At 43.9% G+C, this 20,867-nt stretch overlaps 1 protein-coding gene, 2 long non-coding RNA genes and 1 pseudogene across 3 annotated transcripts; 3 read left to right on the top strand and 1 right to left on the bottom strand.

The window, feature by feature from the left end:
- Positions 1-1,033: 1,033 nt before the first annotated feature.
- On the top strand, positions 1,034-10,623 carry LOC147165163 (uncharacterized). The gene is made up of 2 exons (XR_015096563.1): positions 1,034-1,159; positions 9,503-10,623. It is a non-coding gene; the product is annotated as an uncharacterized LOC147165163 (long non-coding RNA).
- Positions 4,555-8,997, bottom strand: LOC147165164 (uncharacterized; annotated as a pseudogene).
- Positions 10,624-12,912: 2,289 nt separating the features above from the next.
- Positions 12,913-13,801, top strand: LOC147165162 (uncharacterized). The gene is made up of 4 exons (XR_015096562.1): positions 12,913-12,994; positions 13,124-13,184; positions 13,419-13,486; positions 13,593-13,801. It is a non-coding gene; the product is annotated as an uncharacterized LOC147165162 (long non-coding RNA).
- Positions 13,802-13,808: 7 nt separating this feature from the next.
- LOC147165161 (uncharacterized) lies at positions 13,809-15,069 on the top strand. Its single transcript, XM_086089418.1, has 3 exons — positions 13,809-14,348; positions 14,455-14,554; positions 14,879-15,069. The coding sequence occupies exons 1-3, from the start codon at positions 14,211-14,213 to the stop codon at positions 15,067-15,069; spliced, it is 429 nt and encodes a 142-aa protein (XP_085945544.1). The 5' UTR covers positions 13,809-14,210.
- Positions 15,070-20,867: the final 5,798 nt, after the last annotated feature.

Below are 20,867 nucleotides of genomic sequence, written 5' to 3'. Positions count from 1 at the left end.
TGTTTTCAACAGGTTTGTGAATAATGATGAAACTTAGCTCTATTATAATGCTAATTGCTGCAAAATGTAAACAGATAAAAAAAAAAAAATCCTGATGAAAGAAGAGACTCTAATCTTTCTTTTAGTAGGTTGCATGTTTTTATAGCAATAGAACACAATATTTTGTGGGCCTTGCAAATTCAGTCAAAATCCAGTAAAACAGTCAGGAGCGAAGAGGGTTGCTTCAGTGAAAATGGCTGGGAGTGAAAATGGCTGGGAGTGAAAATGTCTGATTCACTGTAAAGATAAATATTTTAATCTAACTAGTGTCATGACATATTTGTCAGTCACAACGTTCTTTTCCTAATTTGTGGACGTGGAACAAAACAAATATGTAACAGATAATAAAATACAGGAGGACACGACATTTCTAGATTAAGAAACAGAAAACAAGTGTACATTATAGAATACATAAAAAGGGGAAAAATAGTGTTTACATGTTGAAGTGAAGCATTCTGTGACTTGACAATTCAGCATTCCCATCTGGGACAGTAACGTCACATAGAATATGTGCCATGTCTCAATTTGATTACATGAAAAATAACAATGGAGGAAAGAGAGATTCTCGTTTTCCAGCTGGAAATCCAGTCACTCTTTTGAGTTTGTGTAAAATAAACAAAATATTAAGGTACAGTGTCGGTACACTCTCTCAGTCTTAGTAAGCGATATTTTGAAACGCTAAATCGAAGTAATTATTCATGCTTTTCTCATGTTTTTTTAAATTATTATTACGATTTCAGGGTATGATATATGCTCACCAGAGGCGTAGCTTGCCATTAGGCAAACCAGGCAATTGCTTGGGGCCCCCTAGTCAGAGGGGCCCCCAGAGGGCCAACAGATTTCACTCAAACCGCATATCTTATTCTTTCACATTAGGAGTGCCAAGGTGCAATGACAGTTGACCGTCTCAAATTCCTTATAATGGCCCAGCGAGTCAAACTTGTCCCTCCCCCACTTGTTGCTCATTAGAGACACAGCTTGCTTGCGCTAGTGTAAACAAATAGGGTGACAGGAGATTCTCCGACAAGACTGACAGGATGAAGAGGAGCTATCCATCTGGGAGTGAAAAACGAAAGAAAAAAAGAGGGAGAAGAGAAAAGAAAAGAAGACAGTGGTGACTGTAAGTAATAGTTGTTTATGACTGTGTGTTTGGAGAGACTATCAGGGCTGGCTTTAATTTCAATCGAGTGGAGTGAGATCACTGAATCGTGAACATATAGCCTAATAACTGTTTTTGCACAAGCCAAATCAAGGAAGCACCACTTTTGAAAATGGCTCGAACATATGTTGAATCAACCGAGTTTAGACTTTTGCGCAGTTCAATAACTTTAATATTGAATATACAGTGCAGGCCATTGGTTTGGACACACTTTCTTATTCAATGCATTTGCTTTATTTTAATGGCTGGTTACTATGTAGATTCTCACTGAAGGCATCAAAACTATGTATGAACTGATGTGGAGTTATGTACTGTGGTGGATACCCTTTACCACGACCATCTAATGTCAGTATTGTTTGAATTTGCTTTAGCTTCATTACTAAATTATTTAATATTTTCAGTTAATATTAAGTAAGTAGTTTTGTTTGGAGACATATTTTTTAAGGGGTTAACACTTAAGTTAATATTTGTCTGAATATTTATTGTATTTGTTCTTGTTTGAGGGAAGCAACCAGGGCACTTGCCATTGTTCAAGACTGGAGGGGGGGGGGTGTATTTGTTTAATGATTTGTTTGGAGTATTTCTTTTTGTTAATTTGGTCTAAATGCATTTTAGTTTTCACTCGATATACGTTTTTGTTCATTTGTCCTATAGAATTAAGTTGGTCCTTTTGTTTGATTTGTAGTCATACCTCCCTCTTGTGTTCATTTAGGTTGGCCCACCCCTATTTAAGCCACCTGAGTTGTTTGTCTGAAGGTCAGTCCAGTTTAATTTGTGTTATGTTAAATTGACCTTATTAGAAAATGTTATTTTGTTTTCTTGCATGTTTAAATAAAAATCAAAGTTGAGATCTGTGAAGAGGTTTCCTTGCAAGGTTTTTATTACAGAAAGTTTCTGAAGACACAAATGAGTTCACTCAAGTAGTGATCTGTCCAAATGTGTGTCCTTAAAGTGGACCCACAGCACCTTTATACAAAAACAGTGTTTACAGGATATGATTCCTCCCCTCCCTGAGTCCTTGGGGAAAGAGTGAAGTAGAAAAAAACAGATAAGACTTCCGACAGCTCATATCTTAGTTCATCCCAGCTTTTGGAAAATTAATTGGACCCAGCTCTTCCTTGAACTTTAAACCGGATAACTGAAAACAGAATCTCTGCCTGCACTTTTTTAAACATATACTCCTTAGATAAATCACAGGAACCTTATTACACATTCCTTTCACAGGGAAGAGAACAAAAGACACTATGCAATCAAGTTAAATTGAATTAACTGTTTTCTTATAACTACACAGCTATAACTAAATTCAAAACAGTTAAAATATAAATTGAAACAGTAAAAATGTTAACAATGTTAACATGCCTTCAATTGGGCTCAAAAGAGCCCAAAATAAACATTTAAACATTTTTAGAGGAAAATACCTGCGGGATCCTCGTCCCCCACATTGGATGCAACAGTGGGCACGAATGGGGAAGTGTTAACAGAAGCAATAGACTCAACCATCATATAAGAAGACTTATTTTGTATGTCCTGTTTTTCAATAGCCGTGGTAATAATTATTTGGCAAAGAGAACGAATACATGGAATACAGCAACACCCGCACGTGGTTAACAAAGCAGCAAATACAGCAACAGATATCAAAATTGAGGAAACTAAAGTTTTATTGCGCCCAAATCCATCCATCCAATTATCCCATAGAGAAGCATCCACACCGGAATGCTCTTTCATTTTCTTATTGAGTGTCCGCAGTCCTTCAATTGCAATGGTTAAACTTCCATCTGGTGCAGTGTTGTTAGGAATAAAAGTGCAACACTGATCTCCAAACATTGAGCAAACTTCGCCCTTTTCTGCCAGCAACATATCTAGTGCAATTAGATTTTGGAATGCCATCAAAGATGTGGCAGCAAACTGGCCGTGTACAGCCTCAAAACCAGATTGAGTCCAATTTCCTAGCCTTTTGGACATTATAATGTACATAATTAATTCTATCTACGTTTTTGTTAATGGTGGACCACTAGCAAATTAGAGATTCGAATCCTGAGAGTACTTGAACAGCTAATTTGTACTCATCTGGCACACCTCTTGGTACTCCAATTGCATCAATGTAGGTGGGGACATTCTGCTCTTGCCAAGAAGACCGTTTGGTTCTCTGAAAAGGAGGAGATTTTGGTTCCCAATTATCAATCATTTGTAGAAGGTTATCAACAGAGGTGGTGAAGACTTGTACTGGCAGAAGGAGGGTGATGAGAGCACAATATCTCTTACATTCAAAGGCAGCTTATCAAATATCCTATTGTCACCACACCACCACCAAATGTCAGCTCTAGATTGAGGTTGGAACTTTTGTCCCACATCTATTGCCGAAATGCAGTGAGTGATGTGATTTAGTTCTCCCAATTGTTCTCCAGTACCTGTCATTTTAATACATGAAAAATTGCCATCCGCAACTTTGTTTGAAAATATTGGTTTAGTTGTCTACCAATTTACGAGGGGATACACCTTATCCCATTGAGAGCAATTGACATTGGGGACAGTTTTATTCATAAGTTCCATTACACAGTGATCCTCTATTTTAGCAGGGATTACTCACAGTAAAGGTCGTGGTCCTACACATACCACACAGTTTTCACCAGAGGCACGAGCCGCTTCGTTCGCCAGCAGTAGCCAATTGTTACTGCTGCCGGACAATCCTGTCGTAACACGGAACCACTCAACTACACCATCAATCGGTACGCTAACAGCCTCTACCTCGGTCTCCATCATGTATTTAGTCATTTTTGGTTGTTCTAACTTACTCATAGTCTTATTACCACAAACTAAAATGGGAAAATAGGGGTCAGCTCCGGAGAACCATGCCCATAACAATAACCCAAAACACCAATATTTCACCCAGTCCCCCCCCCCCCCCCCCTGTCTGCTTCTCTCTCCTAAATCCCTTCAAAGATTTAATTGGAATTTTGATAGAGGTGTTCGTGTTTGGGGCAACTGTCACAGCAATTGAGTTATTATAAGTCCAGGATATGATCCAGGGAATGCGTGGGGAATCAATACCTCGCTTAATACGATGTGTTGTAGTTACGTTCAAAGTTGTATCGAGAGGCTTCCAGAAATACCAGATTGGCATAAAAATCAATATGAGAAAAAGTATCGTGATGTAGCAGCAGATGGAGATGTGTTCCCGCTTTGAAGCCATCTCGTGATGAAGTTCTTTGTTGAATGAAAAGGGCGTGTTAGCTTCTTGGAGGCCCGTAAATGTGACTCTTCGTGGAATAATGCCCAGAAAAAGGGCACTTGACTCATCTCCGTTGAATGATGTCCTCAGAGGGGGCAGCTCGACACTGGATCAGCAATCATGGCCCTCAGGTCGGGTCGTCAGGTGGTCCGCAGGTGGTGGGATCGCTGAGCCTGAGGCGGATCCGGCGGGCCTGGTAGATGAGATGTGAGATGTCCCCCTTTTTATGCAAGCGCACTGCACAAGACGTTCTCTCCGTTACCTTGTGGGGACCTGTCCATCTAGGAGCAGACCATTTTCTTTTAGTCACTTTTAACCACACATATTCACAATCATTTATCTCTGAAGGAGCATCTGGCCGCTTTTTTGTTAGCTTGGAGAACGCAGATGCTAACTGTTTGAGTACTGGAGGTCCTGCAATGTGCGACTCTCCCAGCGGTGCCGTAGGAGCCGGAAATGGTCTGTTTGTGTGATCTTCCAACGGAGTCCAGCCTTTGGCTGAGTTTAGTGACATTCGCACATTCATTAATGCAATAGGAAGAGCTTGTAGCCAATTCAAATTTGACGAGGCCAGTGCTTTAGCTATTTTTTCTTTAATATTTCTATTCATTCGCTCAACCTGTCCTTGGGATTGGGGATGATATACTGAACCAAATGTATGTCTTAGCCCCAATGCTTTTTCTATTTCTTGTAGATGTTTATTTTTGAAATGGGTTCCATTGTCTGATCTAATTTTTCTGGGAAACCCATGTGATGGTATGTAATGATTAATCAAATGTTTTACCACGACCTCTGCTGTTTCAGATTTGCATTGATATGCCTCAGGCCATCCTGAAAAGGAGTCCACTATTACCAACAAATATCGGTATCCTTCCACTGGTTTTATCATGTCAGTGAAATCCATTGAAATCACCTGCCCCGGAGCAGTCACTTCTGGATCGTGAGTGCCCGGAGGAAGTTTAGATGTAGGCATACTGTTAAATTTATTACAAACACTGCAGTCCTGCAGTTCACTTTTAATAATTTGTCTCATGTAAGGATGTCATGTCTGGGAAGATCTGGTTTTGGTTGAGGGTCCCGATTGGTCCTGAGTGGGTTCCAGCCCTTCCGCGGGTTGCCCAATCCGGGCCCTCAGCCACTTGTGCCTGGCCCCAGGTGTGGCTAGTTACCCAATTAGTGTGGGTGTATTTAGTTCCCGGGTGGTGATCAGTCGCCGTGTGATCATTGCCGCTTGTCGCGGTCACCCCCGGAGTTCTGTCTATCATTTTGATTTTGTATCTTTTCAGTTTGTTGTTTAGTTAGCATTAACCAGTACCCTGGTTAGTGTTTTCTGTAAAATAAAGCACGCCAGTCTCGCCCGCACTCCTGCTGTGGTTCTCCTGCCTCCCTGCATTTTGGGTCCTCCACTTCACACGCCGACAGACACCACGCCGCTCCGTGACCACACCGTAACAAAGAATGCCACCAGTTGCGTAGTCGTCTCAATGTTTCCTCTACACCAACATGGCATATTCCATGGGCTTCAGAAATTAGATTTTTTAATTGTTTCTGCGATGGGATATATTTACCTTGTTTCCGCCATATATCTGCTCCATCTTTTTGTCCGCCTTTTGACAGCCACACACTTTGTTCTTCCGGACTGGCCTTCCCCTGCCACAGCTGAATTGTTTCTGTGGTTATTTCTTGTCCTTCTCCTAATTCACCTTCGCTCACCATCAATTGTAGTGTTGGGCTGTAACCCGCCGCTTGTTTTGCCGCCTTGTCTGCCGAATCATTTCCTACTGACACAAAATCATTATTTTTTGAATGTCCTTTACATTTTATCCCAGCTACTGCTTTAGGCAGTAGTAAGGCGTCTTTCAAATCAAATATGTCTTGATGGTGTTTGATAGGTGTCCCTGAAGCAGTCATGAAGTCATTTCTTTGCCATTCTTTGATGGCTGTATGCACAACCACATGCGCATACGCAGAGTCAGTGTAAATGTTCACAGTCTTATCTTTTGCTATTTTTAATGCAGTTGTCACAGCCACTATTTCTGCTCTTTGAGCTGACTGTGGCCCTGTGAGTCCCTCTGCCACTATCAGGTCAAAAGTTTTTCCAATCATCTGTGTTACAGCAAAACCTGACTGGAGTCCATCATTGCCCTTAAAACAACAGCCGTCCGTAAATAACGTCAAGTCTGGGTCCAGTGGGATGTCGTAAAGGTCATTTCTCAGTGAGTTCTCTTCCAAAATTCGTTGAGTGCAGCAGTGGGATTGTCCCTCCAACATGCCTTCTGCCATGTTAATTCCCTCATGTACAAACAAAATGTGAGGTTGTGTCAGGACTGATTCAATCTTTCTCTGTCGTCCCCCTGTCATAGTAAATGCTTGGCTGGTTACGTACTGCACTGTACTATGTGATGTACGTACTGTCAGAGGGTGATGTAACACAATATGAGATGTTTTCTGAATCAGGCGAGCTAATGCTGAAGCAAAGGCTGCACAAAGAGGATGACGTTGTTCATATTTTTCAAGAGGTGTTGATGCATAAAGGCAAACATGTCTATTACCATTTTCCCCCTTTTGAAAAAGAACAGCCGACACACTGATGGACTTTTCAGAAACATCCAGGATGAACATTTTAGTGTAATCAGGGACGACAAGAGCCGCAGTTGATGACAAAAACTGTTTCAGCAGAACAAAAGAGTTCTCAGCAGCTGGAGTCCAATTAAGAACATGTGACAGGTTTCTCATTCCTTTTTCATTCACTAATTGGCTGAGAGAATGAGTCATGTTCCGCGAAATCCGGAACATGATGTCTGGAATAGTTGCACAGACCCAGAACATTTGTTTGACATTTGTCGGTTTGGGATGGTGCAAAATGTCATCTTTGTGTGACGGAGAAATACCTGTTCCATGCCTCGATATAAGTCGACCCAAGAATGAAACCTGAGGTCGGGCAATTTGGAGTTTGCCTTTGGAGCACTTCAAGCCCACCGAAGCCAGGTGGCTCAAAAGGAGCTGTGTAGCTTGAAGGCAGGACTCCTCGGATGGTGCAGCTAGGAGTAGATCATCCACATACTGCACCAAAAGAACATCAGGAGGAAGTTGGAGAGGTGACAGCAGCTGTCGAAGGGAAGCATTGAAAACTCCAGGAGACAACACAAAACCCTGAGGAAGCCGGGTGATGGAGTAACACTCATTATGCCACGTAAATGCAAAATACTTCTGCATAGACAGGTCAAGAGGGATGCAAAAAAATGCATTTGCAAGATCAATGCAGGTAAAATGCGTGTGTAATGGAGTGATCTGTGACAGAGCAGAATGAGGATTTGGCACCGGCAGTGTAGGTGTCAAAACTCTAGCATTAATAGCTCTGCGATCATGCACCATACGAAATTTACCAGTATTTTTCTTTTCTACAGGGAGAATAGGAGTATTGTAGCTAGACCTATTAATTTTGCAAAGAACCCCCGCTTTCAGCAAACCATCAATTGTTACTGAGATGCCAAGTCGTCCTTCCTCCTTCATTGGGTACTGTGGTACCCAAACGGAGTCGGGTTTTAATTCAAAAGTTACTGGAGCAACTTTACACAGGCCCACATCAGTCGGGTCAGTAGACCACAGTGCAGCAGGCAAGGATTGTAACATGTCACCAGCAAGCTCGCTGTCAGATGTTTCCCGTCCATGATGTCGGTCCAAAAGCTGATGTTCTAAAACAGACATGGAAAAAAACAAATCAGATTTAATCCAATAGGCATCAAGAGATTTGGAATACAGTAAATCTGTATGTATAGAGTGTTGCCAATCAGTTGCTTTTGTGCAGGCCAGGACAAACGGACCCAAATCTTTCACCGTGTGCTGGGATGACACCATCAGTGAAATATGAGGATGACACGCCAGAACAGATTCACCAGGTGGTTCCGCCATCTCATACCACCGAGATTGTTCTTCAGTCAGATCAACAGAAAAAGCCACACCGGGCCTTCCTGCAAACAGATCACCCACACGCAACTCCCAGGCGTTGTCAACAACTGTACGGAATGCTTCACTGTACATCTCATCACCACACCTGTCATAAAAAAAGAGTGCAATGCATACAGTCAGATACCATATCATATGATCTTAGATTTCTCATCCAAGATGACCAAAGTGTCCAAAAAGTTTCAGCATCCCTCCAGCCGGATGAATCAGTGTCAATCTTTGCCCAGTAGATGTCAGCAGTGGTGCATGTCATGACGTGTTGAGGCACCACTGGAAACTGGGTGGAAACGTTGGAGGCGGAGTCACCAGCGCAGTAATAAGTATGTCCATCTAGGAACTGAAGCGTGAGCCCGTCCGGCCCACACTGGACCAATGGAGCAGTTCTTATGAGAAGATCCCTTCCCAAAAGATTCACTGGACAGTTCGCGGCATACACAAATTAATGTAAAAAAGTCTGCGTGAAGCACTGCGTGTGTATCGGAGATGTCATATGCAGAATAGTTTGTTCTTCCTTGAATCCAACCATCGAAATGCCATCAGCGGTGAGCGTACTTCCAGGTGGCAATGTCATAATGGTAGAGTGACGAGCTCCAGTATCTACCATAAATGATAAAGAAGTTCCTTCCCCCTACCGTCATTTCAATCATAGGCTCCTGCAGACCTTGGCATGTGAATTCAGGGTCCCATCATTGCGGAAACTGTCCACTAGGTGGCGGCAGGAACTGCTGATTTGGCACAGGTGGATATTGCTGCTGGGAGGGCGGGGAGGAGGGTTCTGTGACTCATGTCCCCTTGGCTGGTAGTAGCCACGACCTCTCTGTTGACGTCTGCTCCCTCTGCCCCTCCCGACACGTGGGTGTTGTCGGCAGGTACCAGCTCAGTGGCCAGAACGGCCACAGTTGAAGCACTGGTCACGGTTAATGAAAGGCACTGACTGATACATAACACAATCATTTACAACATTATTAGGTGATGATTTATCAGTAGAAGCCGGAATAACAAAATCCTCCTCTTTTTTCTTCAAAGTTTGCAATTGCATAATTGCTAATTGTAATTCAGTATTCCTGTTTTTCAGTTTTTGATTCAATATCTTTTGCATACCTTCTCAGGTGATGTTTAAGATGAGACAACCATCTGACGTGATCAGCTCCGGGAAAATCGGGATTTACCTCCATGGCCTGCCCAACAGACTTAGGGACACCTTTCAGCACTGCTGCTCTAAAAACTTGCGAATACAGTGCATATATAGTGTCGGCCCACTAGTTGGCCCATAATGTGACATGTTTATAATTACATCTCCACAGCCATCACTGACACATTGTCCTGGGCCTGCACAGACTCACTGGCAGCCAATACCTCTACTTTCATACTTAAGTCCTTGCACCATGCTCAGCACCCCAGCATACAAACCCTCTGCCCTTAACAGTTTAATGAGCTTATTACAGCTTTTATTATGGCAGAAACTGGCACTATGAAGAAGAATATAATATCTTTGGTCACAAAACAACTACCAAAGGTAATATTGGGTGTTTCTGGACTGGGGAAGATTTACAAGCCTGCACATGGTTTGTGTTCACCACACCTCAATGAACGCAAACTGTTACCTGGTTACAAAAGCACACGTGCTTCAACTGCTGCACGCTGCCTGTGGTGGCATTCCCATCAGACAGTGCATCTAATTTGAAAATAATAATAACTAGAGCGGCGAGCAGCTACAAAGGGCCCGCGCAGCCCGGGTCACTTTGGGTTACTTGCGCGTTAGGGAACTGGCACATTGGATTTGAATTTTTTGAAAATGGCACAATAAAGCTTTACATACAGATTTTGTTTTTATTTTTTGCCAGGCCTGATTGCTAGAATAAATGAACATAAGTTATCCCAAATGTACTCTTATAGTATTGCAAAGCATGACTCATGCTCTTGCAGCTGCAAAACAGGAACTGTGCCCTTATCACAAGATATCGGCTGAAACACATTGCGGATGAACTGTTGAACTTTGACTGTTAAAACCTTCAACGCCGAAGAAAGACACGTCTGTATTATTATCTGCACAATGACTCATATCCTTGAAGTTTGCTGCTGTGTATCCCCCTCCCTTTAGAGCAGCAACTACTGTGTAATCTAGGGAACATCCTATTAAAAGAAAGGACTCGGCGGAGTGTGCCTCAGAGCGGGTAGGAGATTGTAATCTGGGCACATCTCTGTCCGTTCTCCTATTGAGCAAAACTAATCGAAGTCTCTTGTCTTAATTCCTTGTCTGTTGTTTATTAAATGTTCTAGGTTGACTGAACCTGACACTTATGTTTGTGCAAAATTCAATAACTTAATCTGCATAAATTTTCTTGGCAAACTGCGCAAAAGCATATTTTACAGCTTTCGGCAAAATAAAAAGATTTGTTTTTACTTTTCATCAGGAATAGGGGTGGGCGATAAGGGCCAAAATAAAATATCTCGGTATTTAAAAAACAACAACTTGATAACGATATCTTGACGATATTCTACAGAAAAAAATTATTGTAAATCTGTACTCGCTTCACAGAATATTTATTGACAGCATTTTTGAACAACAGCTCTTGTTTATATTTTAATTTGCTCAATACATCTTCTGCAAAACATTTTACAACAATATTCTATGGCAACATTTAACAATGAAAGCTTTATTATTATTTCCAGGCTATATGGGATCTTTGTCAATTAAATGTTTTTTTTATTATTCCATAATAATAGATCTGGTATATGGTAAATGGACTACTTTTTATATAGCGCTTTTAACTAGTAACTACACCATATTGTGCCCAAAGCGCTTTGCCTCACATTCACCCATATAAAATAATATAAATAATGCATTGGATTTATATAGCGCTTTTCTAGACACTCAAAGACGCTTTACAGAGGAATGGATACATTATTCATGCACTCACACATTCACACTGTGGTGGCGGTAAGCTCCTAAAGTAGCCACAGCTGCTCTGAGGCAGGCTGACGGAAGCGTGGCTGCAAGTGTGCGCCTACGGCTCCTCCGATCACCACCAAACATTTGCACCTTCCATACACCAGTGTGAGTAGCACTGGAGGCAATGTGTGTGAAGTGCCTTGCTCAAGGACACAACAACACATGACTTGGGGAGAGCGGGGATCGAACATGTTGATTTGCCGGTGATGGAAGGAATATAGTGTAACGAACTAAGTGTGTTGTGTGTGTGTTGTGTGTGTGTTGCTATTTCTGTTTAGCACTCTTATGTCCAACTGTTTGTAAATTGCGGGAGAGGAGGGACGTTACGCTATGACCAAATGTAGCGTTTGTTAAGTTAGATAAAGAGTGACATTCCAACCAACGTTTGCTGGTGGCGTTCTTGCAAGACGTTACAATACTGTAAGAAAGAGCCAGCATCCTGCATATATTGTAATGACAACAAAAGCAGCCACAATCTTTTGACAAGCAATTTCAGAAGTTGTCCTGCACATAAAAAACATGTGATATAGTCGCAAATGTAGCTATGATGCGGAGTACAAGCGTGTAAAAACTGAATATTAAAGCGTATGGGACAGCTCAGGACAGTTTTTAATATGTGGTTTTCAACAATATAATATACATAACAAAATGAGCGACTCATCGAATTAAAACATATTTACAGAGTATTTCTTGATTTTTAAATTACCCGCGCAAAACCTGGCCAGTAGCGCGCTCCCAGCGGCCAAATCGGATATGACGTAAGCACAAGACAGGAAGACAGCGTCCCTGCTTTGCCTCTGCCGGCTTGCTGTTGCTGTGTGTTTTATCGCCTCCTGAATTTCTACAATGCCGTCTCGTTGCGTAGCCGGATTTTGTTCTAATCGAAGGGAGGATGGCGTGAGCCTTTATTTGGTTCCCCAAAGACGCAGTTCTTCATGAAAAATGGACTCGAGATAAATGGACGCCCACTCCAACGTCGGTGTTGTGCAGCGCACATTTCGAGGAAGACTCGTTTGACCGGCCCTGAAGCAGTCACTGGGCTATAATGTGCAACACAAAACCGTGCTTTTGCCAACAGCTGTGCCGACTCTGTTCCCAAGGAGCAAACAGAAAGAAAGAAAAAAAAACATCAACTGTAACAGCACCTGCGGAAAAACAACAGTCTGCAGCCATTATGAAAAGAGAAAGAACGGCTACGAACTACAATCTAGAAAAGTTAGAGCACTTATGCTGCCTTCATGTGCTATCGGAATTGTGGTATTTACCATAATTCCGATAATGTCGAATAGAAAATTGCATGTGAACACCCGCTCGTGTTATATTTTGTACTGGACAACTGGGAATTAATTTTGATACCCAAGTTTCCGAGTTGAGAGAACTATTGAAGTTTCAACATGGCGGGGAGTGCCAAAGGATTTGTAAATGGCAAGAAATATTAACACTTATAAGGGCGTTAACGTCCGCCAGCACAGCAGGTTATTTTCAAATCTACACAATTACGTAGCATACACAATTTTGCTGTAACAGTCTTAATTAGGAGTTTCCGAGTGGTAAGGTCCATCTTTCCCATAGTACGTGAAGGCAGGGTTAGTTTAGCAGCTCACGGCAAAAATAACCACTGTCAAATTAATATACAGACACTGAAAAGGTACCAATTTACAATGAGGAACTGCTAATTTTTCATTTGTTGTCAATTTTATTGTTTATTATGTATTGTGCTGTGCATCTGTGTTGAAGGCATCATGCCCAAGTTAATACAGTTCAAACTTTGTTTCAGATGGTGGATGAGATGCTTATGGAGTATGAGTCAAAGGAAACTGCTACACAGCATCCAAAATGTGAGTAAATTTACTGTATAATATACGATATACATGATTGATAACAAACCAATTTATGTAAAAATAAAATTAAAAAAAGCACCCTACCACCTAGTTTTCAAATTTATCATGTACATGTAATTTACAAATGTATTGTAAATTTTTTAAAGAATGAAATCGCTGTATTTTATATGCCTACATATTACGGCATTTCAACATAATTTCTTATTGAAATTTTTATTTTCTTTGTTAAAGCAAAAAGAAGCTTCATGTCAAGCCTTGCCCTTCACAAAAACTGTAGCAGTCTCGATTCGAGCTAAAGGGTAAGTGTAGCTATTGTAATAATTTCGATTTCATGTTATCAAAGTTACTATCATCTCTAACAATATACTTTGCATGATACATATGTTTATGGAATCATATTTTCAGGAGTGCAGACAGTTCGGTCCAGGCAGAGCTCTTTGTTGACCGTGGAAAGTCAGAACCTCCATGCAGAAAAAGAGTGGAACGAGAAGTCAATGGTGGCAGTTGAGACGCAGACAGAGTGGGCTGAAGAGATGGAGTCAGACTGTGGTGACATTCCCGATGAGACTGACGAAGATTACATACCCGCAGATGCACTATACACCTTGGGAGACTCTGAGGATGATGACACTAAGGTGCCACCACCAAAGAAGAGCCGTGAGAGCACTGGGCACCCAGTGTACTTAATATTCTGGAGTTGTCTGGTGCAGCTGTTCTCGGACTGGTATAGTTGTCCTTTGTGTGGCTCTCTGCAGCTGTCATGGGATCGTAGCGAGAGTGGTACTTTGCTTCGCGTGGAATGCTGGAATGCAAGGATTGTCAACATTCCTTGAGTTGGAACAGTCAGCCTTACTTTGGGCGGATTGCTGCTGCGATTTTGTTTGCCGGGGCAACTGTTTCAAAGGTTCTACGTGTGCTCTCCCACATGGGTGTTGCGGTGATAACCACTCGTACATTCTCGCGCCATCAGCTTACCGTCCTGAGTGCAGCCATCGGCATCTTTGGTAGGAACGTCAGATCTAGATGATCAGCACCCTGCAGGCTGAAGGTGAAGGCCTAGTGTGTGGCGGCGATGGTCGTGCTGATTCACCAGGTCACAGTGGCACATACACCCTGATGGAGCTGAGGAAGAAAGACATCATCAACGTCCAGATTGTACAGGTTAGTTTGTTTGGGGAAGTTGTTTTTGCAAATTAATTACATCAAATTTTGGAAGAATGCCTATTGTGTCAATTATTTAATAATATACAATGAACATTTGTTGCAGAGTAATGAAGTTGGAGGAAGCTTTTATATGGAGCAGGAGGGTCTGGAGCAGTGCCTACAGAAGGTGGAGAACTTTGTGAAAGTTAACACACTTGCGCCTGGTAAGTTTTTTTTTTTTAAAGTAATTTATTTATAATTATACATTTATTAACATTATATATATATATATATATAATATATATATATATATATATATATATATATATATATATATATATATATATATATATATATATATATATATATATATATATATATATATATATATATATGTATGTATGACTTGCAGTAAGAATAAAAAAAATCTAATAACAACATCGTGGAAAAGAAGAAAACAAAATTAGGAATAGAAATGAAAGTTAATTCTAATTATTTTGCATACATGTATAACACGATACAATAATTCAATGGGTATATTATTGCAGAATATGTGGAGGATCTTAAGAAGATTGTGAAGAGCATCTGTCAGGGGGCCAATCTGGACGAGGACAAACTCCTTGAAGAGCTGGTGTTCGACCAGGAAGTGGCAGAACGCCGACCCCTGTGTGCAGACTTTCAGAAGCCAGACAAGGCTGAGGCTATGCGGGCAAACAATTTGCGCTTTTCTTACCGTTAACTTTTTCATTTACAGTGGAGTAGTAGCTGAGTTTTTTTTTATGTGAGAGATAGATCACTGAATAGTTTGAGTGATGACTCGCAAGCAGCAAGTACATTTGTAAAATACAATTTTAAATGTATACGCATAACTGATCTCTCGTTGTTCATTTATACTTTGAATGAATTATTTATTTATATCATATTTTGAGGTATCCTTTGTCATCATTGTCATTGGATGGAAATGTTCTTATTAAGGAATCGGTACCCTCACACGCCTGCCCAGGAACTGGTAGCACCAGCGGATGAACTGCCTGTAGGCAGTGTACCTCTTCCACATGGACATACAGAAAAATACATATTAAATTATTCATCTTATTTTAAAATACAAAACCAGTAATCATACTTACTCTGTTCCAAAATAGTCTCGGAAGTGTTGTTGGTAAGTAAAATAAGCGGTTTGCGGGACTTCTACATTGAGGCACACAGCTATCAAACGCCCAGTGATGGGTGATACACCAGATCTGCTGCTGGGACTCCAACAACTTGGTCTTGACCTTTTGCTGTTCGTGACAGCACATGCTCTCCATCACTGTTGCCATTGCTACATAGTTACCACAGGAACACCTGAAAAGCCCAGTCAACTATTTAAAAAAAAAAAAAAACTTTTTTTTTTTTTTTTTACCATTTATAACATTTAAAGAATGTGTTCATTATTTGATAAATACTTGCATTATCTATTACAAACATTTCAGGAAAAGCAAAAAAAAGTGGTCTTGCATCTGATGGGTATGAGGTCATTTTAATTTCGAAAATCCATGTTGTACCCTTTATCCATTAATTAATGTGAATTGAGTCTCACAGAGGTTGGCATGTGATAATGTAAAAGGGGCATGCCCATAACAATAACCCAAAACAGGAGGTGTTATATAGAGTTGCATTAGGCGGCCGTATATTTCCATCAGGAAGAGCAAAGGTCAAATCGAGTCGACCTCCCATTTTACGCAATGTTATCCTTTTGCTAAAGAAAATTGCCTCCTCGCTAGTTCCAGGAGGCCAGTATCGTCCGTTCTGGGTGGTCATAAAAGCACTCCAGTCTCGCCGTAAAACATGTCCTGTCAAATACCACCAGTATTTCACCCAGTCCCCCCCTTTTGACTGCTTCCCTCTCCTAAATCCCTTCAAAGATTTAATTGGAATTTTAACATAGGTGTTCGTGTTTGGGGCAACTGTCACAGCAATTGAGTTATTATAAGTCCAGGATATGATCCAGGGAATGCGTGGAGAATCAATACCGTAATAATCGAGCGGATTCGCCTCTGATGGGCACCAGGGGTTGATATTCGGATTCACGGCATGCCAGTGGGTTAATTCTGTGGGTGCTGTCCCCCCCTGGCTGGGCGTGGGCGGGTCTGCCCCTCTGTTGGCTGCTGGGTGGCGGCTGCGTCTTGGCCGTTCCCTGGGTCTCTTGGGGGGTGCTGCGTTGCGGGGCTTTCCCTGGTGTCTGGGGCGGCGGCGCTCCGGCGCGGTCCGTCGCTCTGGGCCCGGCGACGCAGTTCGGGGCCTGTGGGCCGCCGGGGTGCCCGGTGGTTCCCTCTCCCATCCCCCTTCCTCCCCCTTGCTGCCTCTCCCTCCTCGCCTCTCCCCGCCCGTCCTCCGCCTCCCTGTCCCTTCTCCCTCGTCACCCTTCCTCCTCCTCTCCCCCTCTCTCTGCGGCCCTGCCGCTGCCCCCTGCCCTTCTTGTCGTCTCCTTCCCCCCTCCCTTCCCCCTCCCCGGTACGCCTTCCTTCCCCTCCCCTGGGCCGGGGGCTCCATCCGTGGCCCGGGTCTCGGTGCTCCGGGGGCCGGCGGGGGTGGCTGGGGTTTGATGTTGTGCCCGCCCCGCTCCGGTGGGCGTCCTGGCGCCTCGGGCGGGCCCCAGTATCCGGGGGGCGAGCCCTATCGCCCCGCCGGGCTGGTCCCATATGCCCGCCGGGGTCCCGGTGGGGTGGGCGGGTGCGCCTCGTGCCCCCGCCCAGTTGGGGATGGCCCCGCTGGTCGCTCCTCTTAACTCACACACTAGGTTTGCACAATACACTTTTATAGACATATAGGGCACATAACACACTTTGGGGGGGGGGGGGGGGTAGGGTGGAAACACCGTCTTCACCCTACAACTCCCCTCCAATTTTAATGCACCACACAACTGGGGGGGGGGCTTGTGGGGGTGCCATCGGTTGGGGACCGCGGTATAGAGCAGTGCTGCGGTCCCCCTGTCCGTGTCCCCGTCCTAATTTTAATGCACCACACACACACACACACACACACACACACACACACACACACACACACACACACACACACACACACACACACACACACACACACACAACCCCCCCCCCCCCCCCACACACACACACACACACTGGGTGGGGTCACATTCACGGTTTAGGGGTAGAGTTCGCCAGTCGGCGAGCTGGCGGACTCAGTAACAGGGGTTAACTTTCACAAAGAACGCTGGGGTGACGACCGGGGCCTTCCCCCGCTGGGCCTGGGGTTCGGGGGTGTCGGCCGTCCTCCGGTGCCCCCATCTCCCCTTCTGCTCCCGGTGTTCCGTCCCTCCACACGGCGGGGGGTGGGGTGGGCGCGGCTGCCCTCTCCGCTCCGCTGTCCGGCCCCTCTTCGGCGCCGGTGCCTGGGTGCGGGGGGTCCCCGGGGGCTGGGGGTCGGGGGTTGGGAGGCTGCCGGATGGTCGGGGATGCGGTCGGGGGGGCGGCTTTGTTGGGGGGGGGGGGTTGCGGGGGGAATGCTGGGGGGGGTGTCTGGGGGATTGGGGACCTGGGGGCGGCTGGGGCTGGGTTGGGGTGGATGGCGGGGTGGGTGGGGGCGGGGGGTCGTGGGGGGTGCGTGGGTTGGGGGCCGGTGGGGTGCCTGGCGGGCCTGCAGTTGGCCTGGGGCGGCTGAGGCTGGGTTGGGGTGGATGCCGGGGGTGGGTCGGGGGCGCGGGCCGTGTTGGGGTGGGGGGGGCGCTCCTGCTCCTGGGTTTGCTCTCCGGTCGGTGGCCCTGGCGGGGCCCGGGGGTCGTCCTTTGGCGCTGCCGCGGCCTGGGGGGCCCTGAGGTGTTGCGCTTGCTCTGTCCTGGCAGGGGTCGACGGCTCCCCTCTTTGGTGGAGATTTTCATGCATGCCAGATCCACCACACCAGCATCTATCGAAACTCAGACACAATCTGCTTCCTCCTCAGGTCATTGAATCGGTGGAGGCTGGTGTCTGTGGATCTCACTCGGCTTTGTCTGTCCTTCCTTCCTTTCCTCAATCTCTCCTTCGGTCTCTTGAGGTCTCCCTGATTTTTTATTTTTTTGGGGATTTGTTGGAATTTAGATGTTTCTTGGGTTGGGGAAAAATTCTGGTGGGTGGCCCGGTGGGTGGTGTCTGGTCGGTGCTGGATTTCACCTTCCTTGGTTTTCTTTGGTCCCCTCGGGTCTCCTGACGGCGGTGTTCGGTTTAAGTGAACGGTATGGGATTTTTTCTAATAGGTTTTTGGTGAGCTAACAAATACACGCACGCACGCACATACACATACTCACCCACATACAAAAAAAAAATATATATAAAAATAAATATATGTATATATATATGTATATATATATGTATATATATATGTATATATATATTTAAAAAAAAATTATAATAATAAAGAGCAATGATGATGACATTTCCGAATGAACAATACTGAGCTCTTTAAAAAAAAAAAAAAAAAAAAAAAATCAATATGAGAAAAAGTGTCGTGATGTAGCAGCATTTGGAGATGTGTTCCCGCCTCGAAGCCATCTCGTGATGAAGTTCTTTGTTGAATGAAAAGAGTGGCGTGTTAGTTTTTTGTCAGGATCCCGGTCAACTGCCAGAGATGCAAGGATTGGTCACCGGGATTATCTTCCCAAATGTGACTCAATCGTTGTGGAATGATGCCCAGAAAAAGGGCACTTGACTCAATCTCCATTGAATGATGTCCTCATAGGAGGCAGCTCGCCAATTGATGGATCAGCAGTTGTGGCCCTCAGGTCGGGTCGTCCGGTGGTCCGCAGGTGGTGGGATCGCTGAGCCAGAGGTGGATCTGGTATATGAGATGTGGTACCACGTGTCCCCCTTTTTATGCAAGCGCACTGCACAAGACGTTCTCTTCGTGACCTTGTGGGGTCCGGTCCATCTAGGGGCAGACCATTTTCTTTTAGTCACTTTTAACCACACATATTCACAATCATTTATTTCTAAAGGAGCATCTGGCCACTTTTTTTTTTAGCTTGGAGAACGTAGATGCTAACTGTTTGAGTACTGGAGGTCCTGCAATGTGCGACTCACCCAGCGGTGCCATCGTAGCCGGAAATGGTCTGTTTTTGTGACCTTCAAACGGAGTCCGGCCTTTGGCTGAGTTTAGTGACATTATATCTTAGCCCCAATGTTTTTTCTACTTCTTGTAGATGTTTATTTCTGAAATGGGTTCCATTGTCTGGTCTAATTTTTCTGGGAAACCCATGTGATGGTATGTAATGATTAATCAAATGTTTTACCACGACCTCTGCTGTTTCAGATTTGCATTGATATGCCTCAGGCCATCCGGAAAAGGAGTCCACAATTACCAACAAATATCGGTATCCTTCCACTTGTCTTATCATGTCAGTAAAATCCATTAAAATTACCTGTCCCGGGGCAGTCACTTCTGGATCGTGAGTGCCCGGAGGAGGTTTAGATGTAGGCATACTGTTAAATTTATTGCAAACACTGCAGTCCTGCAGTTCACTTTTAACAATTTGTCTCATGTAAGGATGCCACCAGTTGCGCAGTCGTCTCAATATTTCCGTTGTGCCAACATGGCACAAACCAGGGGCTTCAGAAATCAGGTTTTTTAATTGTTTCTGCGATGGGATATATTTACCTTGTTTCTGCCATATACCTGCTCCATCCTTTTGTCCTCCTTTTGACAGCCACACACTTTGTTCTTCCAGACTGGCCTTCTCCTGCCACAGCTTAATTGTTTCTGTGGTTATTTTTTGTCCTTCTCCTAATTCACCTTCGCTCACCATCAATTGTAGTGTTGGGCTGTAACCCGCCGCTTGTTTTGCCGCCTTGTCTGCCGAATAATTTCCTACTGACACAAAATCATTATTTTTTGAATGTCCTTTACATTTTAATACAGCTACTGCTTTAGGCAGAAGTAAGGCGTCTTTCAAATCAAATATGTCTTGATGGTGTTTGATAGGTGCCCCCGAAGCAGTCATGAAGTCATTTCTTTGCCATTCTTTTATGGCTGTATGCACCACCACATGCGCATACGCAGAGTCAGTGTAAATGTTCACAGTCTTATCTTTTGCTATTTTTAATGCAGTTGTCACAGCCACTATTTCTGCTCTTTGAGCTGACTGTGGCCCTGTGAGTCCCTCTGCCACTATCAGGTCAAAAGTTTTTCCAATCATCTGTGTTACAGCAAAACCTGACTGGAGTCCATCATTGCCCTTAAAACAACAGCCGTCCGTAAATAACGTCAAGTCTGGGTCGTCCTTTAGGATGTCGTAAAGGTCATTTCTCAGTGAGTTCTCTTCCAAAATTCGCTGAGTGCAGCAGTGGGATTGTCCCTCCAACATACCTTCTGCCATGTTAATTCCCTCATGTACAAACAAAATGTGAGGTTGTGTCAGAACTGATTCAATCTTTCTCTGTTGTCCCCCTGTCATAGTAAATGCTTGGCTGGTTATGTACTGCACTGTACTATGTGATGTACGTACTGTCAGCGGGTGATGTAACACAATATGAGATGTTTTCTGAATCAGGCGAGCTAATGCTGAAG

The sequence above is a fragment of the Leptonotus elevatus genome, chromosome 11, assembly GCF_054856555.1.
Source record: "Leptonotus elevatus isolate MCC_2025b chromosome 11, RoL_Lele_1.0, whole genome shotgun sequence".
Taxonomy (NCBI): Eukaryota; Metazoa; Chordata; class Actinopteri; order Syngnathiformes; family Syngnathidae; genus Leptonotus; species Leptonotus elevatus.
This window is presented reverse-complemented; position numbering and strand designations above follow the sequence as displayed.

What these genes read in the sequence shown, in the direction of transcription:
- LOC147165161 (XM_086089418.1), top strand. Translation starts at nt 14,211, where the DNA reads ATGATCAGCACCCTGCAGGCTGAAGGTGAAGGCCTAGTGTGTGGCGGC. An exon ending in TCAACGTCCAGATTGTACAG is followed by an intron (nt 14,349 to 14,454) that starts GTTAGTTTGTTT and finishes CATTTGTTGCAG; the next exon opens with AGTAATGAAGTTGGAGGAAG. An exon ending in AGTTAACACACTTGCGCCTG is followed by an intron (nt 14,555 to 14,878) that starts GTAAGTTTTTTT and finishes ATATTATTGCAG; the next exon opens with AATATGTGGAGGATCTTAAG.